The sequence below is a fragment of the Pipra filicauda genome, unplaced genomic scaffold (genome assembly GCF_003945595.2).
Source record: "Pipra filicauda isolate LSUMZ 115617 unplaced genomic scaffold, ASM394559v2 scaffold112_size3218982_pilon, whole genome shotgun sequence".
NCBI classification, from domain to species: Eukaryota; Metazoa; Chordata; class Aves; order Passeriformes; family Pipridae; genus Pipra; species Pipra filicauda.
In genome coordinates this window covers 1,487,467-1,513,880 of record NW_024103574.1, presented here as the reverse complement: position 1 = coordinate 1,513,880, position 26,414 = coordinate 1,487,467, and the positions used below count along the sequence as shown (strand labels likewise).

General features: G+C 36.7%; 1 protein-coding gene across 1 annotated transcript in view; it reads right to left on the bottom strand.

Annotated features, from left to right (window-relative positions):
• RPAP2 (RNA polymerase II associated protein 2) overlaps positions 1-26,414 on the bottom strand; it is a 32,488-nt gene that overhangs the window by 5,212 nt on the left and 862 nt on the right. The window contains exons 3-11 of the mRNA XM_039383426.1: positions 26,085-26,199; positions 25,318-25,416; positions 24,288-24,353; positions 23,202-23,290; positions 22,157-22,192; positions 20,367-21,303; positions 19,958-20,052; positions 18,143-18,223; positions 12,380-12,448 (exon numbers count right to left, since the gene is read on the bottom strand). Coding sequence (XP_039239360.1) covers positions 12,380-12,448; positions 18,143-18,223; positions 19,958-20,052; positions 20,367-21,303; positions 22,157-22,192; positions 23,202-23,290; positions 24,288-24,353; positions 25,318-25,416; positions 26,085-26,199 — 1,587 coding nt within the window. The remainder of the gene's footprint in view (positions 1-12,379; positions 12,449-18,142; positions 18,224-19,957; positions 20,053-20,366; positions 21,304-22,156; positions 22,193-23,201; positions 23,291-24,287; positions 24,354-25,317; positions 25,417-26,084; positions 26,200-26,414) is intronic.

Here is a 26,414-nt window from a genome sequence, read left to right as displayed (position 1 = left end):
AATCACAGCAGGATTTCCACAGACCTTAAAGCATGATGCATCCCTAAGGCCAGAGTTACTATCAGACAGAAGGCTGATCTGAAGCATGTGAGTGTAGCTGTAAGTTAAAGATGCAACACCAGGGACCTTAAAAAAATTATAAACTTTGTTATAATTAAGTGGTTACAATTGACACTGTTTTAACACATGCTCAGAAATTAGAAAATATGACAGCCTCAACTCAGCAGTTATGTTCCCAGTTTCAGTGAAAAAAACCCCACTTGTTTCTAATAACTTTAGTTTGAGCATCATTGAAAAATCTCAACATTAAAAAAACCCAAACCGTTAAAAGCAAAAGACTGTCTCTAGAGTGAACATTTTCCATTAGAACACATTAATATTTGACAGACAAGCTTGAACTGGAAGCATCTAACTTACAAACAAGATGCAAAAGTATTTAAATATATCCTAGGAATTAAGCTTTTTAAATTAAACTATACTAGGACTGAAAAAAAGTAATTATGATCAGTGTCATTTGCAACTCTGAAATTTAAGCACCTTCTAATCTGGGGCCTTTTGTTACCATATCCAATGGGTCAAAGAGGAAATCATGAGTATTCAGGGGCAATTTTCTTTAATCTCCCCCAATTAATTCCTGTATTATATTCTCTTAATAAAAGATAAAACACTCTGAAGTCCATGGTGTTGAATGGTAACAACTGGCAGAAATAAACATATTTTCCTACTGAGATAAAAAAGCCTCCTCTGGTCTAGTTTTAAATATAGCCTGAAGATCCTATTCTCATCATAAAGACAAGAATTTTGTAACTGAAGTGCAACTTATGTTTTATTTATTATTTAACTTCCTTTCATTATTGTGTACTGACTTGTCCACAGAATCCAGCACAGGCACTTTAATTCTCCGATGGCAACAGAAACTAAATTATTCATAGTTCAAAATTTTTGTCCACTACACTCAAATCAATGCTAAAAACATTGATTCAAAATCAACGACTGGAATTCCTACATAATCCAAGTATATGGCAAAAATTAAGGTTCATTCAAAAGTTAACTTTGTTAATTGTTTCCACTATCTTCATTTTTTTCCTATGCAGCTTCTACAAGTCCGCTCAATAAAAATGATCTTTGATACATGTTTATGCATATACTTACACAAAATATATATTTCCTTCATTTAAATTACACTTTCCACACACATTTTTCATATAGTTGGTGTCCAGACACAAGTCAATTTGTGGGGGCCAAATGTGGCCAAAACTTTACTTGTGGTGTAGCCAGATGGATACAACTAACAGTAAAAGGAAAGCATTCCTACAGTAACAAGGGTTTATCTAACTACTTGATAGGAGTGCTTGCTAACAACTAAAAAAGAGACAATAACTTGCTTTTCTTTCTTTCCCTTCCCCCCTGCCCCAGTGAGTTACATGTATCCAAACAGGCAACTCGCAGTTCAGAGAACAGTCTGAGACTGAACCTGAAGCCGCACCAGCCCACACCCCACAGCTCCCTGGGATGGTGCTCGGGGCCAGGCCCTTGGGGCCAGGCTGTGCAGCAGTTCCCTCCAGTCACATCACGTTCACGTGGGCTTTGGAGGCCGAGTGAACATTTGCAAAATACTGTGCAAGTTCTACCCTAACATACCACATGAGAGCTTGTTTTATGTCTTTCCCTTCATAGGAGAGTCCAGTTATTGTTTTTCCATTAAACTGCATAAGGACATTTTTTGAAGGCACTTCAATGTTTTAACTGTACTGTGCAGGAGAGAAGAGTTGAGGCAACAGGCTTATGGCTACCTTATCAGGTACAGAAACTGTTCCTTTAAAATGGATTTAATAAAATGCAAATGTTCTGGATCTTTGCAATTTTTTAACCTAACAAACAAGCATGAGTAGTAGGATATATTGTTTATGCCACTTTCTTCCTCTCCCTTGAAAGTTATGGATTACTCCATCAGCTGCCAGCTGTTATTTGTAATAGCCAGTTGTGTAACTACAAAGGTCCTGCAATGAAAAAAATGTATAAGAATGTTGCATCGATACAACAAGATACAGAAAAGGAAAAAAAAAATCAATTAACTTGTCCTCAAAATATTAACTTCCGTAAGATAAATGACTCTTGACTTTCAATGCAGGACAAATTAAAAACTTTCCCATATATAAAAGAAATTTCTATTTTCATCATTAGGTCAGTAATTAACTTTACAGGCAAAGTAAAAGTCTGATGCAAATGAACACTCAAGTCTTAAAATCAATAACGTGTTTAAGGAAACCACAGTGACACATACATGGTGTGACATTCAGTACAGCCATTTAGTGCTATTTGTGTCAGATCTGTACATTGTATACTTGAAGGCAACATGCCTTCAAATGTACACTCTATATATAAATAACTACAAAAAAAATTTAAAATGTCTCAAAAATTAGATAAACATCTGAAACTTTCAGTTAATGTAACTCATACTATTTTACCACAACATAATTAATTATATAATACAATTCTTCTCAGAAATTAACTAGCAAATGGCATTTCTCACTACTCCCATATTTCAGCTCCCTGTGAGTGACCAGTAGCACAAACAATAGCAACAATTTCTATTCAGCTGAGAGAAAATTTAGAACTCAATTGCTTTGTACACTATTTTAGTCTCTGCAATTGCAAGCATCAACTGTTTTTTTTTCCCCACACAGTATCACTCCTATAATGTTCTTTCCAAGCAAGCGTCGTGACCTTATATATGCACACACAGAACAAAGTCAGTTCCCTTGGCACTTGTCCAGGAAAGGAACTACACATTTCAGAACATTCAACAGGTGGAAAATGACGTCACGTTCCCTACAAGCATTTGCCAGCATTATGCTGAACCTGTAACACTAAACAGTTGCCTTAAGTAGTCAGGGATCACTGTTTTTAACCCAGGTTTAGCCTGTCTAATGAGAAAGATGACAGCTAACACTCTGGAAATATTTTGCTGTCATGCCAGTGACAAAAATTCCACAACCTATGACTCCTTTAAAGTCCTAGTAATAATATGTAATGCCTCTATTTGCCTCCTGATAGAGTGATATTTAAGAACTCTATTTTCAAAGACTTACTTATTTTTAAATGACTACCAGGACTGACATCAACGGAAATATCATATAGGTCGAGCAAAAAACAATTACTAGGGTAATTATATGCCAAATAGCATTTCCAGGTTTCTTTAACAGTGGATTAGAAAGACCTTGAGAGGACTAAGGAAGCACCAAAATCAGTTCCAAGACATCTATGGTTTCTTATCCAGAATTCTCTTCTACAAAGTTTAGCTGGATCAGACTCTGTTTCACCATTTTGTATTAACAGATATGACTGCAGGATAATTTTCTAAAAAACAGAGTAGGTACCCACATCTATATTACCATATTCAAAATTATGACTACAACATTATTTCACAGACACAAAGGATTAGAACATTCATAATACTGCATCTGATTTAAAGCACTTGCATTCATAAAGAGATTTGTTCCAAGAAGTTTCAGTTTAGCTTACTTGTCATCATAACGCCAAGGCAAAAAAGAGTTCACAATTTCAACCCAGAAGAAATCACTATCAGCTGTTTCTCTCTAACAAATCTAAGTTTCTTAGGTACACATTTCAAGGACAGGCTTTGTTTAAAGAGCTCCATTTATTTGAAAGTCTGTTTCCTGCTAACCAGCTGACAGATCAAAGGTACTTCTCAGTCCTATCATTTGTTCCCATTTCCCCCTCTTCTTTAACTTACACAAAATTTTAAATTTAGTATCTTTAAAATTAATTTTAAAATTGATCCTTTCAGCCTTCTCAGTCTTCTTTTCCTTTTTTTATGTTCCACAAAGTTTTCCTGTGACACTTCTCAAATACTGGAATATATGCCACTGAAGTATTTATTTACATGAAATTAAGGACAGGTATAAGTCTCCGATTCAAGAATGCTAAAATGCAAGCTTCTCAGAGCCTGAACCTTTTAAGTACTTTGTAAAATACACACGGTTTTATAAATTATTGTGCACATAAAGTGGGACAATTTAATATCTAAAAGATGCTTTTATATTCAAACATGGTACATTGTATGAATTAAACATTGTTTAATATACTTTCACTTTTGCAACTGCTCAACTTTTTTGCTTCCACATATGGGTATTCTATTCCTATCAATTCATTATCTCAGTGATATGTAAAAAATAAATTCAAAAAAGACAAAATAAAATATAGTGACCTACAGTCAAAGCAGCTACAATGCAATATGCTTAGATAAACAATGTCAGTACTTGACTTTATACAATGTACTCACCTGTTCTCAGTTACTAGGGAAACAATGATCGTAAAATTGATCATAGTTTGGTTTCACAAGTTTCTAACATTGTAACTTGATTACAGTCCAGGATACAGATCAAACACCTGGAACAATGCAGCTGAGTAAAGAGACATGCTAGGAATAGACTTGCTTCCACTGTGTCCAAATTATTTTTTATTCACAAGTTAAACATAATGACCTCAATACTTCTCTACTTGCCTTTCCCAGTTTTGAAAACAAATGCCAGCGTGGTTTTGGACCTCTCAACATGAGATTCTTAGAAATCCCCAGAAGTTACAGATTCTTAAGCATCTTTTCCCAGACACGTCAGCACACAGTAGGTTTAAAAAAACCAAACAAACCAAAACCAGAAAACCCCAAAGTCTTTTCCTGTTTAATTGTTTTATTTCCAAATCTATTCCTGACTTGATGATTCCTAGTAAATCACTTTTCTACGCTTAATCTCAATCTTACCATATCTACAGCAGACGAGTACTAGTAACACTGACTTGTGAAAGTACACTGACCTAAACATACGCCTAAAAGCAGCAGAATATGTGATGAGGTTGGGAACAAATATGAAGAGCCAGAGGAACCTCAACTATTTGTTAACTTTTTAAAAGCCCAAATACCTCATCTCAGAAATACTGAGTTTTATGATGAATGAAATCTATTCAGTGTGTTAAGATGTTCAGATGGACAGAAGGTGGAAGAGAGAGAGTGATATATGCACTTCTGTGGAATGTAGGCTGTAAGTGTGGTACACAAAATGGAATGAAACATGCTGAGATCTCAAGCCTCTAAACAACCAAGCATCTGTACAGTTTTTGCACTGATGCTGGTTTTGTACTTAACAGTCTGTAATTATCCATATACACTCTGCAGTTTCTGGACTAAACTCCCACATACTGGTTAGCTGTGTTTGCTACCAGCCAGTTAAACGTGAGAAATAATGAGAAGTAGTATGAACTGCCTTTGCATTTGATTCTTACAATATCAGGACACAAAACCAGGTCTCCAGTTCATCAGTGTACTGCCCACTATCAATTATCATATCATATAAAAATAATTTGCCTCCTCTCTGAGTTAATCTCCTCTCCCCTTCAAATTTTCATGCCTCTGAGTAATTTTTAGTTTATTTCTGGTCACTGTAGAATATTATAGGACCAGCAATGTTCTCCAATATAACATTCCTGATATGAAAGTAAATAAAATGCATGTCTCTATTTCCCCCAACTGACACAGACCTTCAATATGTGGGTCTTCGGGTAGGTTGTGGACCACTGTTGATCCAAGCAAATTACAACAGCTCAAGTATTCAACTATTTCTGTTTTCTAAGACATAATTAATTCATAAAGGTTTTTAAGGTCTTCATGGTTTTTAATCACTTTTAGGATTCTTCCTCCTTAAAAACCATTACACACTTAATGTAAGTTAGGCAAAAATATTGTCTGCTATGTTCAACAGCAATATAACAAAGGAAACTAGAATCTGTGGAATGAAATAATGCCTTTCTAGATAGCCTGTCTTACTGTTTAGTGTTACAAGGTTTTACATTCCATAATCTACATCAAGCAGCATAAGAGAGAAATGATTAGCTCTTCAAATAATACTGCTCTTTCACAGGGATTTTTTACAATCAAAGTTTTTCTCTTATAGTGGTTCTTCTCTTATAGAGTTAAGGAATACAATACTTCTACCTCAGGGACAATTTATTTCAGTGCTAAAGAAGAAGAGGACACACCATTCAGCCTATGAGAGGTACCACTATGACTATCTGCATGGAACCAAACAAGTGAATCCCAAATCCATGCTAAAAATTCTGCTGGTACAAAATACCTGAAGATCACATGCCAGGAAGCTGTAGTAGCCTTTCCAGTGATGTCCACCTCTACTTTTTTTTTTGGTTCAGAAACAAGCCAAATTAACACTGATTTGTGTCTTACAATGAAGTTTCCTGTATGCCAAAACCACTGCTTATATGTCATATCCCCACTAATGCAGGCTGTTCTTTACAAAGTTAACTAAGATAAAATTAAAACTCTGAATATAAAAGATGCAAACGTGTGTCAAAGTCATGTTTTTCTTTTAACAGATGGGTGATGTTTCATGATTAAAAAAATGTTTACCTTGAATGTATTAAGATTAATTATTAATAAGTACATATATTTTCATAGGGTTACAGCTTCAGGATTCAGTTGCAAAATGAACAGTTCAGTTTGCTCAGTGGATGAAGTTAAAATACATTCAGTTTAAAGCTAAATGTAGGGAAGTTGTTAACAGTGAGTTACTGATGGCTCACTGGCAGCATTAGTTCAGAGCTGTCTATATTACTATTACTGTACTACTTATTCTGCACAATGACATGACTTCCAATGGACAAAGCTGTATGCACCCATTACAGAAGGAGGAAAAATATGACATTACAACAGAATTTTTCTAAACATAAACCTTTTAAAGAAATATCACTTTAAAACAGTACTCTCTCTGGGCTTTTTTCCCATCTGCTTTATCACAGTTGTAGCATAAAGTTCAATAGGACATGAACTCCCACTGACCAAGTCAGCTCCCCAGTGAGTCAAGATGATGAAGCAGACATCCAAAATCTAGCATGCTACCTTTCAGAGGCTTGGAACACAAGTGGCAACAAAAATGTCACTTATTCACATGAAAGGCAAAAACGAAGTGGCAAAGTACTTTCCCTACTATCATATTCTTAATTCACAAGTATATTTGGAATGTAATCTTGCCAACGGTGACTAAAACAGAAGATCCAAAATGATGTTCCACATCTCTACATTCTAACAATGTGGAGATGAACATTGTTAGAACACCACCACGAAGGACAATTTATAGCTGGTGATGCACTTTGCACACCAGCTCTGCACGGTTGCAGGTGTCAGTCTGAATGCCCACACATACAGCTGCTGGGAACAGGGAGATCTCTATCTCTTGGAGGGATTTCCAAGACACTTGGCAGAAAGCCATGGCCTTGCTCTTCCCTTGCACTGGGCAACAAAACTGGCAGGTGCAGAGACAGCAGGTTTCTGAGCCAACCCTCCTAACTCTATGTAGCAGAAGTCCAGGAGACAGTGTGTGCTACAGCTCCTCTCCTGCTGATGAAGCCAAGGACCAGCACTATTAAGAGGAATTAATTATCCTGGACTCACCTCAGAGAGTTTGTGCTGGGCAAAGGCCAAAGTCACACAGCACATCCAAATCTCCCATTCAGAAGGCTACCAGAACGGAAAAATAACTGCAGCTGTATGGGCTGCAATGAAATCCAGGGTCACTTCTGCACAACAGCACTACACAACAGTGGGGCTTTTTTGTGTCAGGAGAAACATCTCCTTGGAAACTGCTAAGATTTCTCCATCTGTTTTCTCCCTTATGAATGATGAAGATATTAAATTATTTTAAAGTTGGCACTGATTAATATCCAATTAACAACCCTGAAATCCCTTACAATACTGTTCCGTGTATGTTTCCTAAATATTACTGGAACATGCTAGGAAGAACTAAGATAATACTGATCATGTCCACAATCTGCCAAATGAGCAGCTTTGAGTTTGCTTAGAAAGTGCTGATAAGTAAGCTTAATAGAACTGCTTAGCAGAGTTAAGAATTGTTTAACAGAAAACCTATTTGAGCTCACACTTACCAAATGACATCCTAAAATTAAGAGAGAAAAAGGGAAGAAGGTATTTTTTAAATTTTTTAACATGTTAAGACAAACTTGCCTTTATTTTACACAATAATATAACTGCAGATAGAGACAACACTATAACTGCATTCAAATGTTTTTATAAAAAGACTTTTTGGATTCTTGGTCCTGCAAGCTCTGTTTCAAAATGGTAAATAATTCTATTTCTAGCTTAATAATAATAAATTATTTTTCTCAGCTGAAACCTGGAACCAAACTTCCATCATCAAATGTGCTAAATAAAAGATCATCCAGCTGACTTGCAGAGTGACTCTTTTTCCTACAGAAACCACATACAAGTCTGATTCACATCGTATATGTATTTGTACATTAGATTTGTACATTTCAAACATTCAGACACTTTCAGATAAGAACACAGTAGTGATATCACAAAAATCTGAATTCCTCTTAAAATAATTTAGAAATGCTAGCCTTGAGCAATAGATGTGCTCTCGTGTGCAAAGAAGTAAAAACACATACTTGAACCCAAGATTCTCCAGTTCCTGAACTGTTATCTCCCAGAGAGTAAACCTCTAGAGTACATCTCCACATGACACATTTATCTAAAGTGGCTGCACTCATATAATGATGGCTTTTGTTTAGTGATCATGGTCATTTTGAGTTTGTTTAAATACTGCAGCCGAATGCTTATAAACTAATCCCAGAACATTTTGAAATGCTTCAAAGCTTTTAGCGGGGGAACCTCTTGCATGGGCTTTGTAGATGAAGCTGACCACAGTTCACTGGAACCAGACAGCTCAGATAAGTAAGATGAAAGCAGACATTTCCTGAAAATATCTTGAAAGCTTTCCATTAGTCTGTGCCAGGGGTATACACTAAAGCCAGAAAGTGCCCATGCTTGTACAGCAACCAATCTTCACATTGCCTTCTCCATTCTTTCTTGAACTACTGTATTTGTATCTATTTATCTGCTTCATTTGCTTTCTTGCAACGTTCTTTGGGGGAAAAAGATGCAACTTCTGCATTCTGGTTTACAGTACATTATAAAGCAGCTATTACTAGAACAGAAAATTCTGTTTAACATATTAAAAATTGCTACAGGAAGAAATAGGAATCTACCAATGCCAAAATTACTACAAATTACAATAAATAAGAAATTTGATCTACAGATAATTTTTAAGAGTCACCCACTCCATGACAGGCATGAATGCAATTGTTTGAACATAATTCTCTGGCTGTCAAAGTGTACTCTAAGAAGGTCAATTCAGCATTGCTGAATGTGCTGGTCATAGGAGTGCCTCAGGCTAGATTTTCAATAAAGGTTGAGACTGGCTGTTCATATTTTATACAATAATTTGATTGAATAAATCCAACTGCTCACTAGGAACATGAAATACTCCACTGCTGCGTCCTCCAACATTTTATACTTTGAGACATACAGTCACAAGAGTCACACTGTCCCATTTCAGGCATTTCATTTCAGAGCAATGAATGAGAAGCCCAGCTTTCCTTAACAGTCAGTAGACTCAAGGGCACATAAGTACTTTTAACAGCTTGTCAAGGACCAGCAGACTATAGTGAGCCCAGGTTCTAATTTAAGCACCAAAATTCGGCGTTATGACATCTTGTTGTATCCCACAAAGAGTTAATATGCACACTCATGTGAAGAGAGGACAGCACTGTCATACCATAATACAAGTATGAAGCACTGATGACACTTGAATTCAACACAGCAGCAATGACAAGTTATTCTGTCCAGCAGCTTATCACAAAAAGGGTCGGGGCACTCTGAGACTGCACTGTGGAGTTAAGTACACCAAGTCCCCAGCACGCTCTAGCCATACACGAGAAGGAAGTGGTGAGCCACAACACTGATGCACAAAATGGGGTGCAAGCAAAGTCCAACAGTTGCTACTTGAAACAAAACAACCCTGCCCCCTTCCATACAAAACAAAAAATACTTGAAGTCTTCATAAGTTTTTTTGAGGTATACCTTGAAAGCCTTCTGTAATCTCTGTTCCCTGCACCCTGGGGCACTTGTGATATGGTCTGCCACCCACCTGGAAAGAGGAAGTATTATCCTCTTCCAGGGTGTAGTTTATGCTGTTTAGTATTGGGAGTAAAATGGTCGTCCTATGTCTGAAATCAGGAAAAGACCTGCGAATAAAAACTGTCAGAACAGGACTGGAGTTTATAAAGACCCACTCTGTCTCAGGCCCCAACAACTCCACGATATAAATGACATTACATGTGCTACGATGTGCGTAATCTCTCAGTACAGCTCAAGGAGAAGACTTAACAGGGCGTACTTCTTTTTATGAGAAATATTAGTTATATATGACAGGTTCCTGGCAGACTGCAGGAGTGAAAAGGCCACAACACGAGGATGTGAGGAGTTGCCCAGGTCCTCAGTAGCCTTTCCCTGCACACTCCTGGCTTCCACTAAATATTGAAGTTTGACTCGAATTCCCAAATAATTAAGTGTTCTGCTTTAATCTTTCTGGAAATGATGCAACACGTGTCATCTTGTTAGAGGAATCTTACCACTCATTTTAACCCACCTACGTTCTTCTACATCCTCTCCTAAGAGGCACCTGAGAGAAGTTGTTCAAAATCTCAAGATCATGAGCTTGCAAGAACCTTACAATAAGGGGAAGTCAACAGAGGTTCTATTAATTATTTCACTAAAATAATATTAGAAATAAAGTCTACTGTACTTTATCATGAAATATAATTCATTTGTTTAGGGGTAGACCCTTAGAAAGCAAAAGTAAAAAGAGACTTGGTTCTCTGCTTACACTGATTGTTACCAAGACTGCCTACTACTTGTATAACATTTTAAAGCATCTGTAAAACAATCATTAGTTATGTAAACATTTAGAGCTCATCATATGCAGAAACCAGCAACATACTTTAAATTCTGATCAAAAAGTCACCATTTCCTTAACTATACAGAAACTACTTGAAAAATTCATAAGATCTGTTTCACAAATTAACAATTCAACCATAAGAATATATAGTAAAAATGACAAAAGATTTGTTCTTATAGTTGATAAAAAATTTATGCCAAGGCATTCAAGTAAAGTTACTTTCTGTGTTCTGATTTAATGAATCATTTGAGCGGTATCTGGCTGGGTGACACAGATGTAAGGCTCGCTGAAGCCTGCTCTAATGCCTGCTGGTACAGTCTTCCTTGGGACAGTAAAGCCAGAACAATGTGTCAGACTGAAGTAATATCAAGGAAAGTAAGTGCAGTGCTGGGGATGCTCTGAGGCTGGCCCACAATACTTCTTGACCTGTGAATGTCTGTAAGCACTTCTCTGTCCTACAGGCTCCAGTGACCCAGGAAGCCCAAAAGAAGCAGCAGCAGTGCAGTAATAAACAGGCTCTGGAATAAAGATTTTTGCAATCCTGTAATTTAAGCTCAAGACATACAAAGATTGCTTGATGATTTAACCCTACTGAAAAAGGCAGTGTCTGACACCAGTGGTGTGAAACCACCAGTGATTTCTTAAAAGGTGAACTAATGTAAATATTTAATACACATTTGTGTTTGTTTAACACACTGCAAAGTTTGTGTCTTTAACCTCAGAAATGTACCTGAATTTGCAAAATACAAATTAAGGAACTCGATGCATATGAATACTGCTTTTACAGATCATGCATTTGTACAGAAGTTTACTCAAAGACACTATAATAAAATCAGGTTTCCCATCAGGAAAATCCTTGTAAAGGATTTAATTCTACAGTAAGTAAAACAAAGCCAACAAGGAACTGTGGCCTTGTAATATCATAATCTTGAGCAATAAAGCTAATCCTCACAAAAATAAAATACTGGCTCCCAGTATTCCTTGGGAGTTGCTAAAAAGGCTTTCCCCTCTAAAAGAAGTTTGCTAAAATATTTAAACAAATGTATTCAGAAGCACACCATATCCTTATGGAAATAATTTGACTTTAATCATAGAAGTAAAACCTTCTAAGAAATTAGAAGTAAAATGACAAACAAAAAGCTTGACAGTTATGCCAAATCTAAATAATACAATACACGTCATTTTGTCCTATCATCAGAGAAGGGAAGAATGCCTCTCAGCAGCAAATGGAAGAGGGTGAATTACACTCCTTCATCCCATCAGCCCTCCTTAAAACCCCCTAAGGCTTTTCTTTTTTTTAACATAACATTCAGTTATTGTTAAAAAGTCATTGCCCATTCTTAACATTTGTTGCAAGTCAGACAATACTGTTTTGTCAAGAGAATTTAGTTCATTTTCATAAGAAAAATATTTCTCCTGATTCCACAGTTAGTTTCAATAAATCTTAGCTTCTTTTATCTGAAGATTAAATCTTGTTTCAATAGGCTAGTTAAGACAGTTGCACATAAGAATATTTGACATTGAAAGGTACTTACACAGACAACAAAACAATAGCGATTAGAGTCCATTCAGGTATTTTGTGAATAATATTTCTGTTTGTTAACCTGAAAAGTAATTAAAAAAAATCATTACATTTCAGAGTAAAAATAAACAGATTTTAACAGCTGAATTTTAAGTCTACCATTAATACACTGAGTTATAATGAAGCAATTACAGCTGTATCTGAGCAATGCACCAACTTTCAGGTTTCTTTCATCCTGTAATGGAGGAATTGCAAAATTCCCGATATGTCTCTTTTTTCTATAAGAAAGTGGGATGGGAAAGACTGAAAAGAAGTTAATTCTTTGAATATGCTCACAAATAGTCCTGGCTGCTGTGAGTCCCACTGGGAAATTCTCCACAACTGCACGTGTGTTTCTGAAAAGACAAACCTTCTTACACTTAGTTTCCCTCCCGTTGGCTTCGGATCCAGATTTGCTGTGAGAGCTAATGTGGAAACAGACTGAATTTTATAAGATACCAGCACCAATCCTCTGACGATTCGTGTTTTTAAAATGGAAACCCAGAATTCTAGTTTATGCAATGGGAGCCAGAGGAAATATAAGAGCCATATAAATATAAATGAGGTGTGAATCAAGAACCTCATGGGTGTGCAACCAAAGTGCTGCTGCACTGAAACCAGCTGACCCCCTTGGCTGAACGGCCTAATAAAACAGATCTGTTCTAAGTTAAGTGCTAACCTGTCCTACAACAATTCACGTGTGAATTGCTATGGCTGAATTTAGGCATGACCCAAGACATGCAATTTCATGGAAAAGTCACAGTTAAAAACGCAGCAGTGGCTGGGCAGGCACCCAAAAGAGCCAGCAGATTTAATTTTACTCAGACAGATGGCACCATCCCACAGAAATAACGAGGGGCAAGTGCCTCCCAGTGTTTGCTTCCTTCTTGCTCTCAGTTTCCCTTCTGTGAAGCCTTACACAAATTCAGATCCAGAATGAAGATACCCCGTTATTCATACTCACTCCTACAGGCACTGGTGAAGGGAAGAGCTTGTTTAAAATTAACTGTTTGGCAACAAATACAAATCCAGGGTTTTCTTCCCCAGTAAGATTACTTTTTAAAAAAACTTTTAACTACTTTGGGCAAGTATATAGTTACCAAAAAAAAAAAAAGAAAAAAAAAATTACAAATTGAGAAAATAGAAGTATTTCTATTTGCAATTGTTGAGATTCAAATTCTGTTAACTCATTCCCCAAAATTATGTTCAAAGTGGTCATTAAAAATGCAGTTATGAATAAGACCTTTTATGTTTGCATTTATCTATTTCAGAAACCTATTAAAAATTAATAAAATAAATTCGTAGTGATCAAAATTATATTATCCTATTTTTCTCCTCAAATCTGCAAATCTTCAAACCAAACTTAGATTTTGAAGCAATGATTCCTCAAGCAGTGTCTCAACAGCCTGAGTTTTATTAAATTATGAAAGGCAAAACAATGTTTTGCCCTACATAAGCAGGAATTGTCATATCTAACTAGAACCAACAGTTCTGGCAAATACAGATTATATTTGCTATTAAAAGATTAATGTTTAGCAATTACTCTTGGAAATAGCTAATTGATCTGGCAACAAAGCTTGTACCTGGTAAAGTGTTAAGTGTTACATTTTTCTGGCTATAGAGCAAGGGCCAAAACAAAGGCTGAACATCTTGACTCAACACTCATGACAGTGATAAACAGTACCAAGAAATATCTGATGGAATCATCCTGACAGGCAATTCATATGTAACATTCCAGTTAATCTGCTATGATGAGACACAGTGAAAGAGACAGCTCCAGGCCACTTGGGAAAACTCTGTCAAATAGAGAAAGCAGCTTTATTTCAATGCTCTACAAGGAGTTATTATTGATTAGAGCACAGGAAGGTGTCATTCTTGTCCACAAACTGAGAGATGCAGTTATTTGTGTCAATTAACTCTTATTCAATGTTAGTATTGATTGGCAAGGTCTGAACACTAGTCATTGCCATCAATATGCTATTTATGAAGGAGGTAGTCAAAAGACACAGGCAACCAGCAGGATACAGCAATATGGATCTGCTGCCGTCCTACTGTCACCAGACTGGATGAACAGTCAGGCTTCCACAATGAGTAACCTTTCAGTACAACACCTGTCCTAAAACACTTGTGCAGCTGGAAAAAAAAGCCACATTTCAGGCAGATCAGAGTAAAGCTAGCAACCTACAGGTGTGAAGCCTTAAATAACAAGGAGCAGTGGAAGGGCAGTCACTTTCAAAAACAAGCTGTGTGTCAACACCAAGGCCTCTGAAGAGCAAAGCTTTCAGAAAACAGGGAACTGCAGAGCCTCTGTAAGAATGGTTCATTAAATCTTTGCCTTGTCTCTAGCCAAAACTGTTACTTCAGAACAATCCATGAAAGAGAAGTCTCTAGATTTCTGTCATAAGCATATAACGTGGAAATCTTAAAACTGTACGAAACTTTTTGTGTGTGATTTGAGTTTTGCAGTGGAGTATTTTCTGTTAAAGAGTTTGGCTAAATTCTCCCTTGCTTACCTAAAGAAAGAAAACAATACACAACTTTCCAAAATGGAATGTCTCTAATTTCTGGGCCTCTGCAGAGCAGCAAACGTAAGCCGGGAAAGTCTGATATCCCAAATAGCTGTGTGGGTCGCTTAGTTGTTAGTTTGTGGGTCTTGTGGTTCACTCCAGCAAGACACACTGCAGCCAGACTTGAGTGCTCCTACCCCCCAGCAGGACCCACGCAGCAGTTTTCATACTCTATGAAGGAGCTCAGACTGAGCAGATGGATCCAAGTAGCAGAAGCTTACAGGATACAGGATAAAGGACTCAAGAGTAAGATGCATAAAAATTCCATCCCAAATGTCCTCCCAATAACTGACTAGCACCCAGCCTGCAAAGGAAGGGGATTCTAATAGGGAAGTTGTAGTAATACAGAGGAGTCCAAGGTGAAAGTTATCAGTAAACAAAAACAGTAAACCCAAAAATGACAAAAAAGAGCATACACAGTTGGGTTTACTTCTTTTCCTTTAGTTGTCTTCCCATTTAATTACCATCAACTGCAAATGATAGCCTGATTTGTAAACAGTGCCTGCTGTGGCAGCAGATTTAAGCACTGCCTAAGTGCCCTGTGCAAGAACTTGGAAAGGGACCACAACAAACTTGAAGTTACAGGAAAGCAATGCTGGAGCTGACACCTTTTCCTCAGCTGGATTACATTTCCTGGAATTTCAAGGGAACAATTTGACTAAAGGAACACTGTGCAATGGGGATTAGAAGATGGACACCAACATTATTATGCAAAATATTTACTCCCCTAAAAACCATAAAATACAAATGAAAATCTATTTTCAATATGAAATATTATGCCTTAAAAAAACAACCACACATAAACAAACATAATCATTTCTCCTCAGTTTATATATAAGTAGCTAATTTTCTCTTAATCTTTTAACAAAGTGCCCTTACACACTCTGGAGACTTATTTGACATCTCAGTTTTCGTAACAAAAGCTTACAGGCACTGAGGGACTTTGTTTGGGAAGAGCTCTAACCATTCTAAAATGTCTCTTGAGATCTCTCTAGTGTGTTTCTTAGCAGTGGTGATTGAATAAAATGCTGCCCAAAGGAGGTTGAACTGCAAGTGTTCCTTTAAAAACCAATGGAGCTGAAAATTGTTGTTGCTTAGTTCACCACATGCTCTTTTACCCTTCTTCAGCTAAGCTCTACTACAGCCATGTGTTTTATCTACTACTCTCTTTGGCAAGTTCTTCAGCCTGAAATATTTCCAGTACAAAAAGCAGGAAAAAGCACGAGCATTTATCAGTGCTCCTCTGTAGTCACTAAGTATGTGAACAACATTAACAAAGAAATTTCTAAACCCTGTAAATACAAATGCCATTTAAAATTTCTCCCTGCCAAAGCATTAAATCCAAAGCTTGAGAGAGCACTCAAATAAATTTAAACCTACATACAGAACTGGAGATTCAAATCTATGCCTTCATCTTAGTGAGCTCTTGTGTATCAACAGACCTTTCCATATCAGTAATGTAAGAAGGAGAAAGGGTCCAAAGGTTTTTATTGCTTCCCTATTTCCTGTTTTTATTATTTCACTATTAGTGACAAAACTCCATTTTTTTGAGATATATATATATTATATAACTTGCCTTCAACCACCCCTCATCTCAAATTCTAAAATTCTAAGCAACTGATATGGAATCTTTACAGGAAGAGAGCCCCAAGACCTTGCTTCTATTCCCTTCGATTTACTTCCTAACAAAAAAAGAGATAAAAATAAACTCACAAAGCATTATCTAAGGGATCAGAAATAGATCAGGGGAGACTTTTAAAATATGATAAATGATTGCTACATGAGCTAAGTATTGGGATCAAAGCCCAAATAAATTAATTTAGTTCCACTCTTTAAATATATATATATACATATATATATATATATATGTTTCATATGTATACGTTTTAGAAGTCTATTTTGGCTACAAGTCTTATTTTTATAAACCACTTCTAAAACTTTATATTCAGGCCACATTGTCTTTGAATAGCAAAAATTATTTAAAATAGAAGTTCTGCTTTTGAGAACCTCCAGGACTTCTTACATAATCAATCATACAAAAGTAGACTGAAAGAGACCAAATGTAGTTTTTCCAGTTTTATCAATCCATAAGCTAAAGCAACTATTAAGAATTAAAACTGCAGAGCAATGAAACTGTTTTAAGACAGAAGATCTTATTCAAATAACAGGTATCTATACAGTATGTATATGTTGCTTTGATATAACCAAAAATATCTTCCCTGGTTTCAATGTTGCTGTTAAAACAAAAGGTTAATCAGGACTTAAAAGACTGCAATCATAGAATCAAGTTCAAACACTAATAATTCTTTTAAATAAAAGAGATCATGATCGGAGTCATCGGAAGAGAAGACAGAATTTTCCACAGTAAGAAATCCTGCATATAGACATCTGTGTTTTAGTGGCATCCTTCCAGCCCAGAGTCCTTGTGGCAAATGCCGCATGAATGAGTTCTGGAAAATTCACATGTAAACCTCATGCAGGTTGAGGATGTGGGAACGAAGTTTCAAGAGTGACAATGTACACACAGTTAGCAATTGCTGTTGTTCTTTTCCTGACAACACTTGAGGATGCAGAACATGATCTAGGTCCAAGTTATGAGAGTCGTGTTCCAAAGGAAACCTAAAAACCTTCAGAGAAGCTACCACCATTCTGTTTTCCCTCCTTTATCTCACTGTTTCCAAATACTGTCTTTAGTCCTACTGACTGAAGCAGAAGCTTCCTCTGGGATGGTAAAAGTGCCCACTAAATCTACTTCCCTTTAAAATCAGGAACAAGACAGGTCAAACTGGACCTTCTTCCTGACTCTAGAAGTTACTGGTAACAATTATTAATCACATTAAAACCATTTAGCCCAGCTGCAGGGAGCCAGAGCAAAAGAAAGCGACAGATCTCAGAAACTCATGCTTAATAGGAGGTGACAAGGTAGCAGAACCTTTAAAAGACTCACCATCATCCTCCAGAGACCACTGGCCTAGTTTTTAAAAATCTACAAATACTCCTGGTGACCTAGTCACTGCCAGGAGTAGGGAAAAGGTTGACTTGTTAGTCCACAGGGAATGGGACATTACCTACATGAACACACGGCTAGAAAAGAGCAAATCTGCAAATCGTTCATCGGCATGTTTAATTAATCAATTAAGAAAAATCTCTAAATAAGGATCAATACTCACCGGAAAGTTTTGACAAGGTTTTTCAGCTCTGCATAAACATCACCTGGAGCGATCTGAAGAGGGCCCAAAACTGCAGGTAATCTAGGAGGCAAAAGACACCAGTCAATATGCATTTTCTTCTCTTTCTTATTTCTTCTCAAGTAGGACTTCGGCCAAAGCTTATCAAAGTTAGTAAAAAGAAAAGGAGTGACTTTTGTACAACAGATCAGGCCTGTAGTTTTCATTGCAGCTTCTGAGCGGTGTTTGGGCCACCACCTTCACTTCACAACAGCTTGTTTTAAAAAATAAGCTCTAGTTCAGAGTGAACGTGAAGAAGAAATTAAATACAGTTCTACCTACATTTTCTTACTCATTTCACATTTCAGTTCTGACAAGATATTCTTAAAATTATGAGGATTGGAACTACAGGCCTTCTAAATTTTTCAAAGGTTTATATTTACTTGGTTCAAAAATAACAATACAGAAGGAAACTACATGTCTGAGACTTGCACGCACCTCAGACTTGCACAGATGCAAGAGAAATATCACTCCACTGTGAGCTTGATAGTTGAAACCAAGATGATAGTAATCGGAAAATTTCAAAAGACAGAAAAATACAGGTTTCCTCCCTACCTGACTGTACATAAAAACTGATAGAGCACACACACCGCACATAATGTTTAACTAGTTGTCAGTATTCCCAAATGATGGAAATAACGTGCATTGTTTTTCACATTTAGGATTAAACTTTTGCCTCAGTTCACTCGTTTAATAGTTAATATCCTCTTGCATTTGAATTTCCATTCATATGCACACAGTGCATCAATATCACTGGAAGAATCAAGATTTCTGTTCTGTACATCACTGCACGTTTTACAAAAACTGAGCACAGGACTCTCATGATGCTGGGGATATTCCCTGCTTTATCACAATGTGTGACAGGATCACTGCATCACCTCAGGAAACGTAAAACAATCAACACAGGCCAGACACTTGCAGGATGGTTTGATTCCATGATTGTTGCCTATCCATACATGTTTCAGGTAGAGAAAAACAGAAAGGATTTTTTTCTTTTATTTTGGGGGGGAAGTTTTCGTTGTGGGGGTTTTTAGTTTAAAAAAAACCAAACCTTTGGCAAAACCTAGTTTGGCTGGCTAACACAAACTACAGGAAAAGTAAATACCCCTAACAAAAATACCAGAATCATGAGCTTCAAAGACTCATTTATCTGCATTGCCTTGACAATGAGAATATTTTCAAGGTCCTCTCAACTTTGACAGTTTAGTAATTCTAACAGCTACAACAGAAATGCCTTAATTTATTTTCTGGGACTCCAAAGCCCTTTTATGTATATGAAGAAGGTCTGATGTTTGGGAAGTTTTAAGATTCAACTCTGAGGGCCTTTAATGCTTGTAGCTAGCGGCATACTGAAATCAGCCATCCAAACATGGACTAGAAATTCTTTTAGTAACACCTTTGCTTAAAGGATTATGAGGTTTGAAAACATTGCTTCCTTCTCTGTACATTTTTTTTACCAGTAACAGTATGCTTAATGTACAAGACAAATATTTGCACTCCTCCCAATCAACTTCAGGTTTTTCAGTTTAAAATTGAGCAGTTGGTACATGCAGACCATGCAAACTGACATCTGCAACTGTATCACAGGTGACTGTCACAGAAATAAATAAGTGCTTTTGGACAATACTGGGTTTAAGTTATGACTAAGGCCACCTAGAGAAAGCCAGGCCCATCCTTGGACAGCGTGTTTGTTACTTAAAACGATGATGAAGGAGCACCAACTTCAGATTGACATTTAACAAAGTAAAGGATACTTACACTTTTCTCAGTTTTTCAAGGACGATTCGCTTTCTAATCTGCATTTGTGCATTGGAATCAACAAGCGGGAAGGTGAGATCTTCGTGTTGATCATCCTGTGTTAGACAAAACACCTTAGCAGCTATAACCTAGTATTTAATTAAAGTCAATGCATCAAAACAGCCACAGATTATCAATAAATGTTTAAACATAAGATTACTCTTATCTCTGAATAGAAAAAAAACCCCAAACTGTAATTTTTTAATGGACAGAATCTGCATAATCTGACCCAACATACAGTGTGCAGCCAGCATACTTTTCTTCTTCCCTGTGTGAGACACCCACTTAGGATGGCAGAAACAAAGTAATAATTCTTTGAAGGCCTATTCAGGCTTTACACAGCCTCCAAACTATTCCACTGGACACTTACTTTGTCTGTGCTTGGATGTTCCTCTTTCTGTGCAAGTGTCGCTGCCTCTTCAGCCAAGATGCACCTCCCTTTATAGAACTCTTTCACTCGGAGTTCTAGGAACTCCGTTTCTTCTTTTAACTTTTCGTAACTAGGTACAGGCTTAACTATTTCACCTGGGCCTGTGAAAGGTAAAGAATAATTCAAGCTGTTTTCAGACTCTCTTACAGCAACAGCGTTAAGATCATCGGCTGTATCCAAGTCATCCTCATCAAGTTCTTCAGTCTCTTGGCTGGCAGGTGCTATGCACTCTAATGAGCACAAAGAAGTATAGTTTGAGCCATAGAGAAATTTTAAAGTTTCCTCAGTTCTCCATTCTGTAAGTGTGTGCCTAAGCACTTCCAGTAAACTGCCTTTGGAATTAACTGGATTCCTCAGTTCATATTTTCTATATTCTGTTGAGTTAGCTAGTGTTCTTCTAAGATGTTCTGCCCCTCTTTTGCTCACACCTAGAAAAACTATTTGTGATCCACAGGTATTTTCACAGATTTGTGAAGCACTAGATTTCCCCAGAGTAGTATTTTTTGAAGGTGGTGCAGTTATTTCATTATGAACAGAGCAAGCATGTACTTCTTCCTGAGCATCTAATTTACAATGAGAGAGTTGTTCAGTGGCTTCTACCACATCTGAATCTTCAGCTTTAGGGCTGGGATAGACTTTCTGAGCATGCTTTTTTTTGAGGATGCTTTTTCTGGGCAATTGCTGTGTAAAATTGGCTGAACTTGACTGACTTCCTGGTAGGACAGACGAAATAAATTCTTGCTCATTATCACTGCTGCTCTCACTGGCTGTGTCACGAGAACCAGCTTCACATGGCTCTGAAGGTATCCTAGGATTTTCAATGTCAGATGCTTTAATTACTTCATCACACAGTTTCACCTCTTCTCCAGACCGTCCACTGTAACAGACAACACAAGTCATCAACAAAATAAGAAATGGATGTTACCTGCAGTAGCTTTTCATTCTCATGTAAGAATGATAAACAAAGCACTTTTCCCCTTAGAGAAGAAGAATGATTTTTGCTTTAAGAATCATAGCTGCTCTTCTAAAAGTTTTCTTGAATTTAGATTTGTACTGTTCTACAATCAAGATGACAAGTATAAAGACTATTTAAAGAAGGGAGTTCTCAGCTGATTATTGTCAGTTAGAAAAGTAAATAAAATATTATTAAGGACAGTAAAATAATATCAGACTTAGCATGATGAATACTGCAATTTTAAACCGAAGACAGGCATGTTAAAATAAATAGGAATATAGTACCCTAAAATCAGAGGGACAGCAGAGCTGTTTCATCATATGCAAGTTTGCCACCTAATGGCCACGGGTTGCAAAAGAAAACAAACAAAAAGTCACAATACACAGGGAGGTACAGAGAGATGATAGAGTGGTGTGATTTCATTTTGGCTGATACAGACATTTTAGATTAGGAAGTACAGAAGCTTTCATCACATGTAATTGGCACAATTTTCTTTATAAAGAATAGATGGCATAAAATATGCAAAATACAAACAGTGTCTTTGTTTCAGATTTCAACGGGCTCAATTGAGACACACAATCTAAGAGCAGCTGTACACTAAATCATACAGATCAAATATGCTGGGTTAGAATCACAAAGGAAAAAAAACATTGTGGAGGTTCTAATAAGGTCTTTTCTATAACACAGGAAATCAAAGATTCCCGTTTCACCTGATACGATACTAAAATTTCTAAGTATAGGTGCATATAAAAAAAAATAAAATTGATCAGTGTACCTCTGTCCCTCCTTCAGCAGCTCTATGTCTGGTGGTCTGCAAAAACAAGACACAGAATGAAGACTTTCCTGCTAAATCAATTCTCTCGAAATACACATAAATACAAAAATAGTCGAGCTTGGAAGGGATGCCTGAGGATCCTGTGGTCCAACACCCACTGTTCAAAGCAAGGCTATGAGAGCAGGTTTCTGCACACGTGTTCACAGAGAGGGACTCGTGTGCCTGCAGCACCAGGCTGTTACAGTGAACAACATTTAACACAATCAGCAAGTCACATCAATGTTAGTCAGAAAGGACCTCTGTAAGGCTCCAGTCTGACCTCCTGCTTGTAATGCAACTGTCACCAACAGCAGGTTTGATCAGCCACAAATTCATGAAGTTTAAATCTTGAAAACCTCCAATGACGGAGATTTTAAAACACTGCTGAGTATCCTATTTCTTATGACTGTGAAAATGAGCGCACACCTATAAATTCAGCTAGTTCCTTTTGCTGAAAACCAGGAGACTATGAAAAGTACTGTCTTGGAGAACGGAAGTTGAATGAATTCAGCAGAACATTCTCTATGCAAGTCCTTATTGTTCAACAGTGACACCCATTGGCTCCAGTCATTACTGCAAGCCTGTGTTTCCTAAGCTAGGAACAGACTGCATTACACTGTTCCAAAATGGGTATTGCAGGAACAACGTGAAATGGGCAATCTGAAATTTAGATAGGACAAAGAAATTCTTCATGGTGTAGTCTGCTCTCAGATGCAAGCATTCACAGTCTAAGCTGAAGACCAATGCCAAGTGCTGTGCTAAGGGTGATCAAAACACGGTCATGTCTACTAAGCAGATGTGAGCGGTACAGAGCCTTGTCAACTGTTGTAATCCATATGGCAACAACACTTAAAAGGAACACTGTGCTAAGCTTACACCTTAACATCAGTTACCTCTGCTTCAGTCAAATAATATTGATACACTTCAGCTAATTAATTAGCATTGCAGCTTGCAAAGAGAAGTGATATTCTCAAAAAGAGCAATGAATGTATAAGACTATACTTACTTTTCTTCTTCTCTCATCCATACTGGACTTTTAGAAATTTGAGCTTCAAAATATTTAGATGCTCTATAGCAAAAGTTGCTGCAAAAGCACTGGAAATGAAAGAAAGCAAAAAGATACGACTAAAGCCAACTTCAATACTCATAGAAAGGTACAAAAGTAATTGCTTTTTATGCCTGTATTAAGTACCAATTCATGTTTCTTTTCAAGACTATGAGCAGGTTTTTAATTCACCTGAAAAATCAAACATATCAAATAGGTCTATCCCATTCCCCAAAAGCCACTTTTAGCTTCTTCTTTCCCATTTTTCTGCTTTTTGTACTTTCATTACATACTGATCAGCAAATCAGTGTTGATTCCTACATAAAAATAATTAAAAAAAACCCAACAAACTGTTCAAAGAACAAGCCATAACCCAAGACGGTCATACAGTTTAAAAGACATGCAATAAAATTCAGATGTTTAATAATGAAAATTTTGGTCAGCAACAGAACGTGGTTTTTTGCAATACTTGGAACAACACCTAAAATTTTGCAGCATCTTTGAAAAACTGACTTGCACACTTGCGTCACAAGGGAAGAAGACACAGCATCTTCTCGGAGTCTTGCCTGGTTGCCTAAAAAAGCAATTCCTAGAATTTCATATATCCTGAAGTGGTAAACAGAGGAAAGGAATGAATACTAGTGACACTGAAGAAATTTGTTCTGTAACTGGAAATATTTATCTTACAATTTAATGTCTAAGCATCTGTAGGTGACTGCGTATCCTGCGAACTGGCAAAGATGATTTTTATACAACCACATGTGTCACAAATGTCTTTCACAGATCAGCTGTACCACATTCAAACTGCTATCCAGGTAAAATTTTCCATGTTATGTTTAAATATAGAAAATATGCGGGTTTGTTTTACCAAAGACAGCATCTAGAAACTGAAACACACAAAAACCTCCTAACTGTTCGTGAAAATTATTTTTGTAAGAACCAAAAATACTGGCTCTAAATCAAAGTCATTATATTAATGCTGTTACAAAATGCAGTTCTGACATTGCAACTACTAAATACATTCTAGAAACAGACTTGTTATCATACCTTTCTTTCAGTGATATCATAAACTCTGTTAGTTTTTGTTGAAATCTTGTACTTCTGCTTTGGCACCTAAAACAGAATGTTTTCACCAGCAAGACTGTTACTTCCATGGTGACTATACAGAAAGCTTCATTCTTAAGTGCAATATGTTCTAACTGAATTGCATACTACAACCACCTTTTCTCTCAATTCTGATGTTGTACCTTCTCACCTGTAAGAATAGCAATTTATCTTTAATCATATATGTCTCATCATCAGTAGAAGACAACTTCAGATCTACAAGAAAGTCAGTGCTGAACATAAAACAAGGGAGCTGCCATGGCAGACACTTTTCTCACGTGTAAGTGCTGAGCAATGACAGACAGGTCCTTCCTTAATTCCTATCTATTTATATGCACCTGAGACTGTACCGTCAGGGACCACCACCACTACCCAGACAAACCCAGAGAGGAACTTCTGTAAACTGTAATACAATTTCAAAGTGAACTTCTGTGTTAATATATGAAGTCCAAAAGAGCAAATTTTTTTGTACTCAAGTAGGTTTTTTTTCCAGATAATCAAGTGTACCACTGGTATTACATCACAGGTATCTAACTGAACTGAGTTCTGCTAAAGAAGTCTGACTATGATTTTGACACAGTTGACATACATTTTTACAGCAGATGTATATGTATTCACATAATAATATCCCTGCATTTGTATTATTTTTTCACTTCAATCCTTCTCACAGACACTTGTGGCTATACTGACAAAAGAACAGGATTAGAAAATTTTCTCATGCACAAAGGAAGGCCATGAAGCCATAACTCATTGATCTTCATCACTGTCAAAGTAGATGCTAACTGATTTACCATATAGTAACTGTTGTCTTCTAATCAAATTTTACCTCTCACTTCAGAAGGATTATACTGAAACGGAGTGATATGATGCCTGGCCCATTACTTGGCAGTATTTTAATCTTTGTTTAATCGTTTAAAAAGAAAATGCCAGAGAATCAAAATTGTGATAACAACATTAATGAAAAGCAACTTACATTTTCCAGTTTATTTTGACACAGAGGATAACCACATAGTTTGATGATAGATCGTTCATCAACAATGTCTTTATAGTGAGATGGAGTAATACACTTTCCCTAAAATGACAAGAAAATAGTTCAACAACAGATACTGGAAAATATGTCGTTTTTTGTACTCAAAATATCTCATAAGCAAGTAAGTATTTTAAATTTTATAAGTTACCTAGTAAGTTTAATAAACAACATTTAAAACCTACACAGTAAAAATGCTAAAAGGGTAAACAGAAAGAAGACAGACATGGGCACTTCTTTTTACAAATACAGGAGCTTCATAATTTTGCCTCTAGTGTAGCACTCATTTCCATAATTTTCCTCTATTTATATTTACCAGTTTATTTATAACCTTAACAGGAATAATCATCATACTATTCCAGCAAAACTGTGCTGCCAGATAAACCATGGTGTATTTATAGAAACTTTGCCTAAATTCACAGATGATGTGATGTAGACCTAAATATTTATACTTCACCCACCAGTCCAGAACCACAGAGGTATATAAAAAGGCTGTGATAATAGAGTGAGGATTCATAAATGTATACAATCCTGCAAAACTAGGGCATGTTTTCACTGCAGAACCCTTGAAAACAAGGCAATCATCATCAGAGCTCATGAGAGAGGCAATCAATGGTTTGTCTATTTTAAACTGCAGTAAATTGTTCCAAGAACTTTGGAAAAAAAAGCAGCACACTAAGATACAAAACAGTACAAAAACTTGCAACACCTACAGAATTTAGAAGGAACTCTTCAGTAATGTTCTCCTCCAGGAGCTGTTCAACAATAGACAACGCTTTTTTCTCAAATTCAATCTTCTTTCTCATAGCAGCTTCCAGAGCTGCTTTCCTATAACAGAACAGACACCGAATGACACAGAGGGCAGATTTTCATAAACAAATTTCCAGTCATATATTTATCTTTTTTCTGAAATACAGTAGTTACACTTTTCTGCATCACACTATGTGGGCCAAACAAAGCAACGAGTAATTGGAGTAGTAATTCTGTTATAACCACAAAGGAGTTTCCAACCTTGGTTTGTTTTATTTTTACTCTGGTCAGGA